This window comes from Mchenga conophoros, linkage group LG3, assembly GCF_057382185.1.
Source record: "Mchenga conophoros isolate Kocher_MC1m ecotype Shallow Benthic linkage group LG3, M_conophoros_male_GT1.1, whole genome shotgun sequence".
In the NCBI taxonomy this organism is placed as follows: domain Eukaryota; kingdom Metazoa; phylum Chordata; class Actinopteri; order Cichliformes; family Cichlidae; genus Mchenga; species Mchenga conophoros.
In genome coordinates, this window is record NC_140528.1 from 42512659 (window position 1) to 42529591 (window position 16933).

General features: G+C 39.0%; 1 protein-coding gene across 1 annotated transcript; it reads left to right on the forward strand.

Annotated features, from left to right (window-relative positions):
* Positions 1–33: 33 nt before the first annotated feature.
* On the forward strand, positions 34–16777 carry LOC146578780 (butyrophilin subfamily 2 member A1-like). The gene is made up of 3 exons (XM_085267845.1): positions 34–242; positions 2125–2472; positions 16704–16777. The coding sequence occupies exons 1-3, from the start codon at positions 170–172 to the stop codon at positions 16775–16777; spliced, it is 495 nt and encodes a 164-aa protein (XP_085123971.1). The 5' UTR covers positions 34–169.
* The last annotated feature ends 156 nt before the right edge of the window (positions 16778–16933 follow it).

Genomic DNA, 16933 nt, shown 5'->3' on the forward strand with positions numbered 1-16933 from the left:
TCTGGGTCTCTTCCAATGTAAGCGAGACAGTGAATGATTGACAGCAGCCTTATCAAATCCAAGGCCAAGATAACAAAACGCAAACCGATGTGCTGTACTGTCAACACACCGGTGCACCGGCTCTTCCAACATAAACCCGTTCGTGTAGTCTGACTGTGCTTCATGAAACATGTTTGCTGTAACATCTCCGTGGCTCTGCTGGACTTTACTGTCTGTCTCCGTCGTGGGCTTTACCTGTGCGGGTGAGTTTGATTTTAAAATCCTAGCGATTTATTTCTTACACGCTGTGATGCGCTGTTAGAAGTTAGAGCTGCTTTAGTTTGGGCTGCTCACAGTGAGGACGCAGGTCTCCTGTCAACAAAAGTCTTCTGTCATGTGAGAAAGTGGATGTTAGTTTTTAGATGTACTCACACACGTTTACATAACAGTTTGTATAATGAAGCTGTGAAGAGTTTACTGTATAAGAAACAGTTTATAACCGCATTACTCATCCTCACCTGTAGAGGCAGCAGCTGGTGCTTTCATTCACGTTAAAGCGGTGTCAGACAAACATGGACAAACTGCTCTAAAGGTTTATTATTATTATTATTATTATTATTATTGATTCGTCCTTCCGACACTGCTGATAATACAAAATCTACATTTACTTCAGCCATCACTCCTTAAATCCCCTCAACTCTGTACTATTAACATGACTCACTGATGCCCCTCTGAGTGTAGATGGAGCACATGCATAAAAACAGTAGGAACCTGGGTGACACTGCAGTGTAATATTAATGCAGTACATGTTTCTGTTATGACTCCTGAGCACGATTGAGTCAAAATGTTGATAAAAAATGTTGAAGTCTTTGATAGCAAATTTCTTTCTGTAACAATGGAAAACACAATCTAATATAAACATGTACAAACTAAGGAGAAACATTTGTGTGGAGTCCAGCAACACATTATTTGCATTACAAATCACTGTGTGTACTTCACAGTTCATTTTATTGCCACATTTAGAGGACAGTGGTGACGCCTGAGGCAACAAATGTAAAAAATTTCGTCAACCTTTATGTGAACTTCAGAAAACAGCAATCGGGATCGTTAATTAAGATGGATGTAAAGAGCACACTTCTGTTTTTGTGGTCAAGTACCTTGAAGTCCATGGACATCATAAAATATAAAACTGCACACATCATGTATAAACACAGATATAACGTTACCAGAAGATCATTGTCATATAGAGATAAGCAGTGTAGCCACATTTACCCATAATGAAATACTTTGGCTCGTGCTCCTCAGCTTTACATGAGCTTATAGAGGTATGCACGGTCCGGACAGTTTATGTCTGACAATATTTTCACGGACCGGCCTTTAAAGTGTTGCAGATAAATACAACAAAATAAAACCAGTACCGCTACCAAAGAAGATTTATTCATAACACACGGCAAAAGACCCAGGAAAACCAAGTTAACAATAAAAAACAATTAAAAACCCTGAAAACCATCAATTTCCCACCCAAGCCTCAACTCTTGTGGACCGGTACTGGGACAGGGGGTTGGGGAGGGCTGTGCTAGTTTACTAATGTTCAGGCGACATTTGACACAGAAAACTCGTTGAAACCTGCTTTTGGAAGGATGTGAAACAGTGAATATAATCAGATAGTAGATCTAACTTACTCCCGAATTAGAGCTGTCATTATATTTATACATAGATGTTTTTATTTAGAGTGCATACAAGTGCTAATGATGGTGGTGAATGGAGTATGGATCGTAGTGTCGGGACCGATAAGCATGTGTATACTATATCATGTTAGTTTGCACATGTGTAAGTGTAGTATATGCAGGTGAGAAAATTCAGGGCAGAGTCTGTTTGCCCAGAAATGCAGATTTACAGAAGCTGGAGTTGAATATTTATTTACATTTATTTTGAATATTTTGTACTTTGAATGATACACTGGCACAAACATGTATGTGTGTATTTGTGTCTGTGGTGTGTCTGTTGACCATTTACCCTGATGTGCTGGACCCAGCGTGTATACTTCTCTGCCTGTAGCTGCTCACTCTGATTGGCTGCTGTAAAAGTGAACAGTTATACTCAGACTTCTGTATCCTCTCTGCTTTGTGTTGTTTCCTCTTTCAGACCATAAACCTATCACAGCTGAGTCTGGACAGAACGTCACTCTGACATGTCGAGCTCCAAACAAGAACATCACTGCCATAGAGTGGAAAAGAGCTGACCTGGGAGAGGAATACGTCCTTGTGTATCGGCAAAAGCACTTTGATACCACCAAGCAGCATCCATCTTTTAAGAACCGGGTGGATCTGCAGGACAGACAAATGAAGGATGGAGACGTGTCTCTGATTGTGAACAATGTGACGACTACTGATAATGGAACATACGAGTGTCGAGTCTACACAAGAGGAGAAAATCAAAATAATGCTCCAGAGACGCTCATATGCAGCATAAACCTGAGTGTTGATCCTCCAGGTGAGTGAGTAGAGTTGAGTGTGTGTGTGATCAGAGGTGAAGCTGCTTCCTGCTTGTTGATGTTTGTTTCTAAAGATGTTGTTGATGAGACTTTGTAGAAAGCAGCTGGTCTGAGTGATGTGATCAGAGTGCAGTAGATAATGTCTGACAGCAGTTTGAAGAGGAAATGGATTCTGTTCTGTTCTTCACTCATCACCTACCTGACAGCTGACACCTCACACCTGTTTCTCACCTGCAGGTCAGCCAGGAGGAGACACAGAGGATGGAGGGATGGAGGACAGAGGGAAGGAGGATGGAGGGAAGGAGGATGGAGGGAAGGAGGCTGGAGGGAAGGAGGCTGGAGGGAAGAAGGAAGAAGAAGGGAAGCAAGATGAAGGGAAGCAAGATGAAGTCAACAGACATTATGGGCTGGTAGCTTCTGGGTTGTTACTTGTCCTCCTTGTTGTTCTCGTGATCACTTCAAAATTGCCAAACAGAAATTCATCCAACCATCTTCCTTCTGATGAACCAGCTGACATCTGTTCTGAAATCAGAGTGTCAGCAGGATGAAAACAGCAGCCTGGTACAACATCAAGTCTTACATGGTACTTATGCAGCCTTTTTACTGTTTGGACCCTCAAAGCACTTTGTTGCTACACCACTCAAGATGGCGGCGCACACTGTTGCAGCAGCTTGCAGCTCTCCGTCTCAGTACTCTTTTCTTTTCTTTAGTTGCTTAGTTTGTACATCCTTCTCATTTCTTTTTGCACTATCGGTTTCTATCGGTAAACACGGAGCTCTCTATGCTACTGAACACCATCAACAGCAGCGGGACGGTGTTCACGTAACTGCAGGTGATTTTAATAAGGCCAGCATGAAGACTACTCCCAAAGATCCATCAGCATGTGAAATGTCCCACCAGGGGAGAGATCACTCTACATCATGTTTACTCCAACATGGAGCCATACCCCTCTCCCACTACGACCAGTCGGACCACCTCTCCCTCCTGCTCTCCCCAGCCTACTCCCCCCTCAGACGCAGTGCCAGGCCCACCACAAAGACTGTTACAGCCTGGCCTGAAAGCTACAGGACTGCTTCACACAGACAGACTGGGACATATTTGAACACCAGGAGCTAAAACCTTTCACAGCACTGGACTATATCAAGTTCTGTATTGCAAATGTGACTGTGGACAAAAGCATTCGGGTTTTCCCAACATGTTCAGCCTGCTTCCTCAGGGATGCTACAGGTGCATCAGTACAAAAACCCACAGACTCAAACAGTTTCTTCCCTAAAGCCAAAACCACCCTGAACTCACACATGCACCAATAACAGTTACACCACTGTGCAATCCCAAATTCTATTTATTTACTGTTGTTACACCAGATTGTATATTTGTACATTTTATATATTTGTTCCTGTTAATACTGTTTATATCTTAAAAGAACCCCCCACACACACACACGCGCACACACACACACACACACACACACACACACACACACACACACACACACACATGTTCGCACTGGGTCGGAGATGCTCTGTATCATTGTACAGCAACTGTATAGTGACAATGAATGAATCTATTCTCTTCTTATTCTCACATTTCTACTTGTTTCTTTTACCTGACATTCTCACACTCAGGGTTTGGTATCTTGTCCTTTAAAACTATAGAAGCCAGGAATCAAAGCACTGCTGCCTGCACCACCCGAGCAAAGCTGGCCACAGGACAAGTTTAAACAAAAAAAACAAACAAAAAAAACCCCACCCACAGATGAGGCAGCATGTGAAAGTCATGTCCTTAAGAAATGGGAAGAAATTCAGCAAACTCCTGAAACAGGACCTGGGAGATGTATCTGGACCTTCAGCTGATCTTTATCCTTCATCTTGGTTCTTGGTGCAGCACCTTAGTTCATCCTGAACATAAAACTAAAGCAAAGTGTTCTCGCCTCATTGTGAAACTCTACAGAGGCACTGTTAGATTTTCATGGTAGTCAAAGGAGCTTGCAAAGAAAAGCGTCTGGACTTCTTTAAGTTGCTTGAAGACGTTTCACCTCTCATCCGAGAAGCTTCTTCAGTTCTAAGGTCAAATGGTGGAGAGTCCCAGATCTTTCCAAGCTCCTTGACTACGATGACCTGGATGACTGAGAAGCTTCACAGACATTTTCATTGTAAGTCAACATGACCACAGCATTAGATCCAGATCAGGTCTTTGCTTCACAGACAGTCATCTGATCGTATCGAGGATATTTGGTTGTTTGGAGGTATTTCAGCTGAACGTCACTGACAACTTAGGACCACTGAGGTGTTTCAGAGTTCATCTACATTAGGACTCACTGTTCACCTGCACTCTCTGTTCCTCTACACTAGTATCAACACAAATCATCATGTTTTAGTTACTGAGACTTTTGGAAAGAGTGTGAACATTTCTACGATTGTAGCCTTTTTCAGGATATAGCTTTTTAATAACTGTTGTTAATAAAGGGTAAATATTTATTTTGCTGTTGGGATTAAAATGATTGTCTTCCAGATGTTTTGATGTAACATTTCAGATGTTTTGTGATTAAATTCTTTGGGAGCTGTAAAATTAAACATTTTCATGTGTGTTTGATGTTTATAGATGTGACTGCATGTTAACTGTAGTTTGATGCTTTTGCTGATTTGCTGACTTTGTTCTTTTAAATGTCAGGATAAATTTCTCCTCAGATCATCAAATATAGGAACTTTACATTTTTCACACTCCTGTGTTTGTTAAAGTGGAAACTGTAAGTGGTATATTTTTTTACCCTCTGTGTAAGACTGTTTACAAAGAAGAACATCAACTGTTAGTCAGCTTTAGAAAGTTCATATTTAGAAAGCATAACTGAAATCCTTTGGGTTTTGAAATCAGAGCTGAAAAGTTTTCACTTTATTACACAGCAGTCATAAAAATAAGTTTACACATTCAGTGTAAGGCAGCACGGTGGTTAGCACTGTAGCCGCACAGCAAGAAGGTCCTGAGTTCAATTCCACCATCAGGCCGGGGTCTTTCTGTGTGGAGTTTGCATGTTCTCCCCGTGTTTGCGTGGGTTCCCTCCGGGTACTCCGGCTTCCTCCCACCGTCCAAAGACATGCAGCTTGTGGGGATAGGTTAATTGGATAATCCAAATTGCCACTAGGTGTGAATGTGGGTGTGAATGGTTGTCTGTCCCTGTGTGTTGGCCCTGCGACAGACTGGCGACCTGTCCAGGGTGTACCCCGCCTCTCGCCCTATGACAGCTGGGATAGGCTCCAGCGCCCCCCGCGACCCTGAAAAGGAGAAGTGGAAGCGAATGGATGGATGGACATTCAGTGTATGACAACATGAAAATCTTATTTTTAGGCCTCACCCTGCCTGGTCCTGACTAATGTTCAAAGTAAAACAGGTTTGACCAGGTTGGAAGTTGAGTGGGAGACTGTGGGGAACACCAGGAGTGCACAACATGTGAAAAGTATTTACAGAAGATATTTTGTGAAGTTTATTTCTGTCCGTTTGACGTTTCCTCCATACTGGATACAAAACAGCTGCTGCATCGTCACCGAGTCAACTTTTTTGTCTGACTGCTTTGTTTGTGAGGTTGTTTTTTCAAGAGTGAACTGTGCAAGTGAAAGGAACTCTTAATGCTTCAGCATACTGAGACATTCTGGACATTTCATGCTCCCAACTTTGTGGGAATAGCTTGGTGGGACATCACGTGTTTCACAGGTTTGAGATTCACTCATACTAAATGTCCTGCTGTCACACGTGTGCTCGTTTAACCGGAACGTCACCTATACAAGCTTTGTTTGAGTCATAAAAAATATTCAAGCTGTTTGCACATGAGTTACCTTTCCCGGAAAGGTAACGCCTCGATACAGACGTTCTGTGTCAGATCACTACATCTTGTCTTGTTGTGATCGCTGACGTCTCGCTTGTGGTTTCAAATTCCTAACGTGGAATGGTGTCTTTGAGTCTGCAACCATAAAATCAGAAATCGATATTCTAAAAGATGCTTATGTTTATGTTATTTGACATGTCGCCAGGAACCTTTGAGATATTTTCATGTTTTATAAAACTAAAGTGATAAAACAACATGAGCATTGCCTCAAGAATATTTTTATGTATTTCCTATTATTACCAGGCCGTTACAGCACGAAACACCCTAAACCTAACCTAACTGTGGTTATGGGGAAAAAAGCAGAGACAGTGCTTGAACCACAATCTTATCCTGTAAAATCAGCCTATTAATATAGGCTGATTTACATTTTACTAAACATGTCGTGGGTTATTGTTTTAGGCGGAGGTGAATTTTCAAATTGCACTCAAAGGCAGCACGTCGTTAAAAATAACTCCGCTCAACACGGTTTAGACAGAAGCTCATGAAACATGTTTTCTGTAGCATCTCCGTGGCTCTGCTGGACTTTACTGTCTGTCTCCCTCGTTGGGTTTACCTGTGCAGGTGAGTTTGATTTTAAAATCTTACCGATTTATTTCTTACCCGCTGTTAGATGTTAGAGCGGCTTTAGTTTGGGCTGCTAACAGAGAGGACACTCTTTCCCTGGCAGCAAGTAATTCCAGAAAGTGAATGTTAGTTTTTGGATGTAGGGGAGACCAGTTGTAACATTTTTGACATTTCTGTCTGTAGCTTGGAGCTCTTTTAAGGTAGTGGATTCAAAATGTAATGCAAAGTATTTACATGTCTCTGCTATTAAATTGTTAAATTAAACAGCTATTTTCTTTGCAGCACAATTACTCATTGCATGGTAACACAAAGAGCGAAATGTTACTATTAACCCCATAGTCTGGGTTAGTTGTAACATATCCTGGGGTGAAATGTAACACAATGAAATAAGCTTACTGACAAAATCTTAACATGTAATCTTGGTTTACTCAACACATGAATGCACTTAGAGCCATTTATGTAGCTGTGTGTGTGTGTGTGTGTGTGTGTGTGTGTGTGTGTGTGTGTGTGTGTGTGTGTGAGACAGAATGCTGAAATCTAGCTTTTCTTCACCCCCCAAAATAGACAAATTATGGAATTTTCAACAACTGAATATTTCATTAATTTTGGTTAGTCCTCCTGGCTCAGTGGGCATTGTAAGCTACAACTCTTGCACCAACTTTTGAACATAAAAATGAAGCTGAATAAATGTAGTTGTGCACCAGCATCACAATTCCACTGCGATGTCCATGAGAAGAATTACTTCTTTTATGGCTTACCTTGGTGTGGTTTGCAAAGTGCTTCAGAAAGATGAGGAAATCTGTTTCTTGCACCCATCCTGATTTATTTCCACTACCAGTACTTCCTACTGGTCCATCTCTGACACAGTGGTCTGCATAAGGTATGTGTGGGAACACAAACAGTGGGGGAATTGTGTTGCCATTGGCATTAACCGCATATACAAAAGCGACCAGTGAACCTCTCTCTGCTGATGTCGTTGCCCCAACTCGTTTAATATAAGTTAAAGTAATAGTGTGGTAACATCTGCATTATTGTTACAACTAACCCAGACTGTTGCTGTTACAACTGACCCAGACTCCTATAGCCATGAACTAGCTAACATTACAGCCAACGGCTAAAACATTAGCACTAAAGACCTACACAGAATATATCCCCATAGACATACAAATAACACAATTTAAGTTTGATGAGTTTAACTGCAAAGCAGATAATTTTTCACATGTGATAGAAGAACTGAATTGGGCATTTACAGGATGAATCACATCATTTGACATTTACCCTGATTGGAGAAATTGGAAGTGTTACAACTGACCCAAGTTACAACTATCCCCAGTCTCCCCTACTCACACACATTTACAGTTTGTATGATTAAGTTGTGACAAGAAGAGTCTGCTGTAAACAAAAATGTTTATAACTGTATTACTCAAAGCTCATCATCACCATCAGTTCTGCCTTTCACAGCAGGCATCGCAGTGTCCTGTTGCTTCACTTTGAAGCGGCGTGACTTAAACATGTTTGCACTCCTGCATCAAAAACAGTTTTGTTGTATCGCGCAAGCTGTAAAGATGTATTATTCCTAATTCATCTTCTCCACAGTTCTGATAATGGGAAACCTACATTTACTTCATGTGCACCGTTCCTTAAACTGTGCACTGATATGCGCTCGGTTGTCTCTGAGTTAATGCACAAAGAGGAAGTATCTATTTAATATTATTTTTAACACCAAGTGATCAGATCTTTTATGTGTCAGTCCGGTAAAGCAACGTGTTCATATAATTTGGAAACGTTAATGTTAATACAGCTGTTCCCTGTGTTACTACAGGAATGCACACAAGTGCATTCAATTGAGCAAGATCGAATAGTAGCAGATGATACTGCACACATATCAGATACACAGGCAGGTATTTAGAGAAATATTTTATCGCCAAGGAAAAAATCAAAACAAAAAGTCACAAGTCTTAAATTAAAAACTACCAAATAAATGAAATGATTGACAAACAAGATTAAAGACAGAATAAATAAGATACCGTCCACGGGATGGAGGGTGGACAAAGGTCCTTCTCTTTATGTGTCTCCTTTATTTTCTTGTTATTGGATTTTTCCTCAGGTATGAAAGAGCTTGTTAGTTTTTCATTTTTTTATGTTTTGGGCTACTTTTAGGTAAATTCACTACATGGTGACAATCTCAAATCTTTCTTTAAATCACACATGTACACACGGCAGACAACATTTAACCAGACCTCCTCTCCAAGTTTCTATACTGCAGCTTGGCCTCTTATGATAAAGGAAAAAAAAACAGCAAATTATTGATTACAGGGTCGGAAATATGTTTTGCTACACAGATGCAGGCTAATAAAAACAAAATGACACAAATGAAATGCAGTTTTACAGCAACTGGAGATACTTTATACTCTGTGTGATACAGTGGTGTGTGTGTGGTGGCAAATGCAAAGGCCTGTTTAAAAAAATAAAAAAGACAGGTGTTACATTTGGTAAATGCAGTAAGTATACACATGTTTCATATAAATATAGTCTAACTTTATATCTTTAGTGCACATAATTAAACATAAATCATCAATTTTGATTGTATGTGCTGTATAGCTTATATAATAAAGATGTAGCCCAATAAGTACAAAACAGTATAAAACCTTTTTGAATTTTCCTTTTTTTTCTTTTTGCCTTGCTTGGTAACACTCTTTTCAGTATAACCGTATGTGTGTGAATTTACTTAGGTTTTTGTATTACCACAACAAAAAAACTTAAAATTCTAGTAGTTATAGTTTTTTTGTGTAAAAATCCCAGACATGTTTAGTAAATTATTTTCATAACTAGAAAGGCAAATAGAAATTGTAATAAATAAATATATATATATATATATATATATATATATATATATATATATATATATATATATATATATATATATATATATATATATATATATATATATATATATATATATATCATTAAGACTGACAAAGTGGAGTTGTGGTGTAATGTCGGTATTACACCACAACTCCACTTTGTCAGTCTTAATGACCTGTCAGCAAGCTACAGGCAGGAAGCATGACAGCTTGCCTACATTACTGTATACTGTATGACTGAATGTTGCAATCAGTGGGTGTGGCATAACTCTAACTACTGAACATGAATCTTTGTGAGTCAAAGAAAAGCTGAGGATGGAATTTTCCACTCTTTCCAAGCGCAGCACTGCTTCTGCATCAAGTATTTACTGCACACAGATAATCTCACAGGTGAAATCACAAAGTTTCTCTCTTCAAGAATGTTTGATCCTATTTGAAGTGCCAAGAAGCGACCAGTGCTGTAATTGACTAATGCATGGGTTTTATAAGCTGATGGAAGTGTTTTCTATTCACATTGAATTGAATTCTATGTGAATCTGAAGGTATCCTGTAACCTGACCTGTCAGATTAATGCAGGGCTGACAACTAAATGACTCTTGGGTCAGACTCTATGCAGATAATTTACTTTGTTTGTAAAATGATAAATTCTTTCTCTCAATCTTGTAATCAAACTAAATGCAGAAAGGTTTTGGTTTAAAGTTCAGCTTCACCTCTCCCACTGTTTATTTTTCTTTTTTTTTTTATTTATTCATTTTACAGTGTTCTTCTGTGACTCAAAAGAAGAAAACAACAGCTCCAGCTGTTTCCGTCTGTTGTGCTATGACTCAGTGCTTATGAGTCAAAGGCAGTGCAACTCTCTCTGACACTGTGGTGCACTCTGTTATTGCACATTTGTGTCTCTCCTACTTTTGAATTGTTTAACCTTGAATTTGACACCTAGTCCTGCTGTCATGAAACCTGGTCTGTTGGTTGGATGTCATGTGATGTCTGTAGGACTCATAGACATAGTTTGGCTCTGTAACTTGATCAAACTGAGCTGTGGATCAAAGTCAGTCACATTTAAATATTCTTCTGTGTTTCCTTGGTTCAAAGTCTCTGAGAGTCTCACAGTTTGCTCTTTCTTAGTTTGACCTACTGTTGAAATGTGTCCCACATCTGCCTTTGATGGACTCAGAAACAACCACTTTATTGCTCTGTTTATGAGCACGATGATTGTGTGTCAGAGGTGGGAATTCAGATATTTCTATGAGCCTTTTTGTGGGGATTCAAACTGATTCAGCATGCAGTGTACTGATAATAATCCAGATATTTACCTCCAAAAAAAAGCATGTCTACACATGTCTTATTGTTTGTGTTTTATAGATTTGAAGTGACTGCGCTTATGTTTAGAAAAGAGCTGAACTTTTGTAATTCACACACACTCACTATTCAGCTCCAACATTTTAAAACCACCGTAGGCTGAATTGTTCTTAAATAGTTTATATGTGATGTTAGTTTTTCAATAACTCATATCACATAAAAACAGGGTTAAAATAATACAAAGTTTTAATGTTTTACAGTTATGTAAAGTAAAAAATAAACATTTTTGAAACTACTTGTATCAAGTTATTTTAAGTGGTTCCACTAAACTGTGCAAAGTGACTCTAAAGAATCAAACTGGGTTTTACTCAGAAATGTTGAATCAGCTCAGCAAAGCCACTGAGTTAACCTGACCACTTTCTATTGCTCTGTGAGTGTTTTTAAATTTCAGATTCATAATGAATTAATATTAATTAATATAATAAACTATGAAATCCCATGAACTGCAAAAAGCTTCAGTAGAATTTACTTTTATTTATTTGCTCTGAGATTATCTTGGCACTGAAGCAACAGACAACACAAAGAAGAGACAGTAAATATGATATCAGCACAAACGTTGCATCAAATTTGAAATTTAAATCATTCAAGTTTTACTAAGATATGTGGAACTGATTTGCCTGACTTATCCTTCACCTCCTCTATTCTCCATTTTTCCTCTCAAAAAAGTCGTTGTCATAATATTTATTTCACTTAAGTACTTTTAACGGCAACAGCAGCTAAATTTGCCTCTTGTAACTGAAATGATTTACCTGTGGTTTCAAATTTCATGTGATCTTGTGATATGTGAAGCAACTAACCACTCTTATTGTATTGTATCACGTCACCTCAACAATAATAATTTTCACAACTGTTAAGTTGTTGAATTTCATCCAGATCATACACGATTTAACTACGTTCACCAGAGTTTTACAATTATTTTGTTCAAATTACACATTAGACTTCTGTAAATGTAACAATCAGTTTCACTTCCTGTTTAAAAATTTTCAGTATCTCTGACATCAAATGAGCAAAAAATAGTCTTAAATATAACAACATCCAACCTGACAGACTGTTACCAAACTACACCCTCCACTTTATTTAGTCCATTGTCAAAATTGCTTCTTCTTCTGCAACAAGTCAGACAGCTTCTTACTCAAATTGTGTACTTTACTAATTCATGGTGTCTCCTTACTGATTTCTTATCTTCAGAGATGATTAAAATAATGTTTAACAGGCAATAGTGTAGTTCTATATTCTGCTTATGTACACAAACACAGTTATACAACATCCAGACTTTTATCATGAGCTGTGCTCGGTTATAGGGGACGATGACACATAAAACAAGCACACACAGACAGTCATCATGGCTGTGTGTGCGTTCTCAGAGTGAGTTCCACCTACAGTGAAATGTGACACTGGAGTTTGCATGTGAGTCACATGACAGTGTTAAAGACATTCTTTGAGGCTTCTTTAGTTTGGTATGAGTGAAATAAATAGCATATTTTCTTCATGGAAGTCAAAGAGGGTGTTTGTCTTAAAATAAACCTTTGCTATTGATTTCAAGTCCCAGAACTGAGTTCAGCTGAGCCCCACAGGAAAGTACTTACACTCCACCCCCATAATTCAGTTTTTGTGCAACATGGAGCAGTTTTAGAGGGAAGCTGACAGCAAACGAATCAAATGCAAACATGCACTATGCTGCTGTTGTAGCTGTCATGTGTGACAATGTGGTTTTAGTACCACGTAGATGAATCATATAGATAGATTGAGTCTGCATATGTTGAGACTAAGACTAAATAATAGTAAAACTGTGTTACTTCAACTGTTTTATGTGTGAGTTAAAGAAAAATTACTCTTTGTTCAGCGTCCTGCTGTTTCTGTGGTGTGGGGGAGGTGTTGAAACCAGCCCTGAACACAAGTTTGAGTGAAACACAGTTTTAACTTTTAGTCACAAAGGGTTTTACTTCCATATTTAAGAAATATTTTCCGTTCTATATTTTCTGTTCAGATTGCATATCAAATTACTGATATGCAATCTAAAGTCATGTTGATGACTCTGTTATTTCTCTGTATTAACTACAGAAATTCCACAGCAAAATTTCAGTTTCACCTTTCTGAGTGTCCTATTGGGTATGTGAGACAGCAGAGGAGGGGGAGGTGAAGCTGAATGGCAAACCACAACCTCCAATTTCTTCTCTGCTTACAGTCACAGGCTCATTAGGAGCTGTGGAGGTTACATTTTAATTTAATTTAATTTATTATATATCAAAGAAGGCCAGTATTAAGGATTATTATCAGCCTTTACTTGAAGAAATAATCCTGTGCTGCAGGGCTCACTGTTGCCAGTGCTGCAAACCCTTGGCCTTCTCTCAGTCAGCTTCATGATGTAATCACCTGGAATGGTTTCCCCTCACAGCTGTGCCTTGTCGGGGTTCACTTGTGGAATTTCTTGCCTTCTTAATGGGACCATCAGTTGTGATGTGCAGAAGCCAGGTTAGTACACAGTCCTATTTGACAATTGTTAAATTCACATTATGGCAAGAACCAATCATCTAAGTTAAGAGAATCGACAGCAGATCATTACTTTAAGAAATACAGCAGAAACTAAAACATAAAACATCAAAGTAGCAGAAACAAAAACACAAACAACATATTTAATTGCTAAAAATAGGACAAAATAAATAATCACCCAATAAAATGATTAAAAAGGCAAGTTTTTCTTTATTTAAAGTGTTTTAATATTTTTTATTTACTTTTTCACAGAACTAAAAATGAAAAACTAAACTACTATACTACATTCTTAAAGATTTTGTTTAAAAATGTGCTAACCCCGGTGGCACAGTGGTTAGCACTGTTGCCGCACAGCAAGAAGGTCCTGAGTTCAATTCCACCATCAGGTCAGGGTCTTTCTGCGTTTGCATGTTCTCTCCCGTGTTTGTGTGGGTTCCCTCCGGGTACTCTGGCTTCTGGCGTGAATGGTTGTCTGTCCCTGTGTGTTGGCCCTGCGACCTGTCCAGGGTGTACCCTGCCTCTCGCCCTATGACAGCTGGGATAGACTCCAGCGCCCCCGCGACCCTGATAAGCGGAATTGAATGAATGGATATTTAGTTTTTCTTCATGCAAATCTTCAGATGTCCTTTTTAGAGGATAAATACACATATCAGTCTAAGATGTGACAGAAATGTCAATCAGGATTCGTATCAGTGAACACAGTCCTGACTAACCTGCTCACTGTGTATGTTAACAATGATCAGATGAATGTTTATTTTTTGATGTTAGTTTAAACCCGATTTGATTTTTATTTTATTCCGAATTCACAGAAGATGAAGCATCTGAACTGAAGTTAAAAAGATAATTCCTTAGAGAGACATAAGCTGCATGAAGGAGTGGAAGCTGAATGTGATATTTTGTGGCCTCTGTGTGATTCATTACCAGAGACTGTTTGACTGTTAAGCAGTGACTCAGTGAGTCTGTTTAAATTTGGTTCACAGTTTTTCAAAGACTTCCTGTGTGTAAGGAAGCAGAAAGTGGAGCTTTGCTGAAGGGTTTCTGGGATAAATACAATAAAAATGTGTTGATTTGAATCTGCTGACTCACAGATTAAAGAATCAAACCAAATGTATTTAACTGTGTGACTAAGAATTAGAAATCAAATATTCGGGCTGTCCTGTTTAAACAGCACAGAAAACAAAATGGAGAAATTCATGTAGAGTTCAACAGGAACTGTTGACTCTCTGTTGCTGACTCACTCAAGCAAATTCCTGAGTGTCACATTTACTCCTGTGGCATCAGAGTAGTAAAACACGTGACATTGGTGCTAATCTGAGCAGGGATCACATTTCTTGGCACCAAATGAACATTACGTCAACTCTGTATCCATGAATATTACAACATGCCTGCTGCTGGTTGTTCCTCTCTGTGTTGTGAATCTGTGTTTAGTCTTCAGTGACAGTTGTGCAAGTTTCAGCAGTTTGAGAGATGATGATTAAAGATAAAGTTTCATACAGGAGTATCTGTAATTTGAAGCTTGAAGTTCCTCTTTACCAAGAAACCCTGTTTATGAAGAGAAAACAAGGCAAACTTTTCACTTTGTCTAATGCAGCAGCTGCTGTGTGGAAACTTTACACAGTAACGTAGGAAGTAAGTAGGAAGTCCAGAGTCTGAGCTGTTTAGATTAGGGAGTCCCACACCACCTTGCTTCCTAGACAGTATTAATGTTGAATATTTTATTCTAGGCCTTTTACCGTTCCAAACAAATCTAGAGATGAGCCTGTCACAGTTGTTGAATTTTTCCACTGGGATCTTCACTGGCAGGGATTGGAAAAGGTACAATAGCTGTGGGAGGATACTCATTTTTATTGTTGTGATTCTTGCACTAAAAAAGTCTAGTGGAAGAGTTGACCATCGGTTTAGATCATGTTTAATATGAGTACTCAGTCCAGCTGTCGCAGATTAGTAAATAGATTTGATACACATCACAGCACCGTCATTAAAGCCGAACCTTTCAAGCATGGGGTACAGGAAGCTCCAATCTGCACTGTGGAAAACCTTCTCTGCATCCAGGCTTATTAGGGCTGCACTGTCCTTTTTTGTTTGTATCCAATTAATTAATCATTAATTAGATCTGTCACAATTGCCCCATATTGTTTAGCAATTATAGATGTGTATATTTAGTAATCCACAGTGAGTACCGATATGAGTCTGTAATTGATACAATATTCAGTGACTTTTCCCTCTTTAAGGATTACTGAGATAATCATGATCTCCACATGGCACAATGATCAGAAATATCTGCCCCTCCAATTGTGCATTCAGTTACTCTATATAGATCCCATCTGTTCATTAAGACATAGTCTATTCTTGAGTAAGTGTTGTGAGTCTTTGAGTAGTGTGCATCCTCCTTATCCAGCAGATGATGTTCCCTCCATACATCTACCATTCCCTGCTCTTTCATAAAGGTATTAACCATCCTCGCCAGGCTGTTTTTGCTTCTATTCATGCTTGTTGTATCAATCCTATGGTCGTATACTACAAAGTCTCCTGCACACAACACCGTCCCTTCAGATTCTGACATGACTGTTGTAAGTAGTCTTCACATTTTGTTGATTGCTCTCAGGGGGAATATAGAGATTGATTAGCGTCACCACCTCCCCTTCTAGTTTACCTCTTACAATAATGTCCTGAATTTCTTTAGAACATTCAAAATTAACTGAAGTTTTTTATAATTTTGCTACCCTTTGCTGCCTTTCTCATTTTAAGCATCACTTTACATCTCTTAATTGAGTTATTCATCCCATTGACATCAGAGACCACTGTCCTCTGGTTGATGATGGATGAACCTCAAACCTGAGCCACAGTTCCCTCACTGCTCTTTTCAAGCAGCAACCATCACAGTTCTGCCACAGTTTGACCAGTCTGTCTCCATAATGGTACACAGTTTGCATCACGACAGCAGAATCTGGCTCATCATTGTGTTCATACAATTTTAACACATTGCTAGTGTTATAGACTCACTCTGTGTTTACTAATTAGAGCCAAAAATAATAATTGGTGCTGATATTCTCCTCCTGTGTGTTTGTGTGTGCAGAGTTTCTACCAGAGCCAAATGTCATCGACTCCTCACTGAAGTCGTCCACCAGTCCAACCACTTTCGGTAGCTAGCTTTGTCTGCTAGCTGCACGGTGGTTTCTAGGATTAGCAGGTTTCTAATAAACCTCACACTGCAGCTGGATAAAGTTGTCAAATCAGCGATCAGCAGCTCCAGTCCTTTCAGTTTACTTGCGATCTAATGTTGGTCAGGAATATGGTGTGTGTGTG

Coding starts and splice junctions, on each gene's coding strand:
- LOC146578780 (XM_085267845.1), top strand. CDS start 170: ATGTTTGCTGTAACATCTCCGTGGCTCTGCTGGACTTTACTGTCTGTC. Junction 243..2,124: donor CGTGGGCTTTACCTGTGCGG/GTGAGTTTGATT, acceptor TTCCTCTTTCAG/ACCATAAACCTATCACAGCT. Junction 2,473..16,703: donor CCTGAGTGTTGATCCTCCAG/GTGAGTGAGTAG, acceptor TTGTGTGTGCAG/AGTTTCTACCAGAGCCAAAT.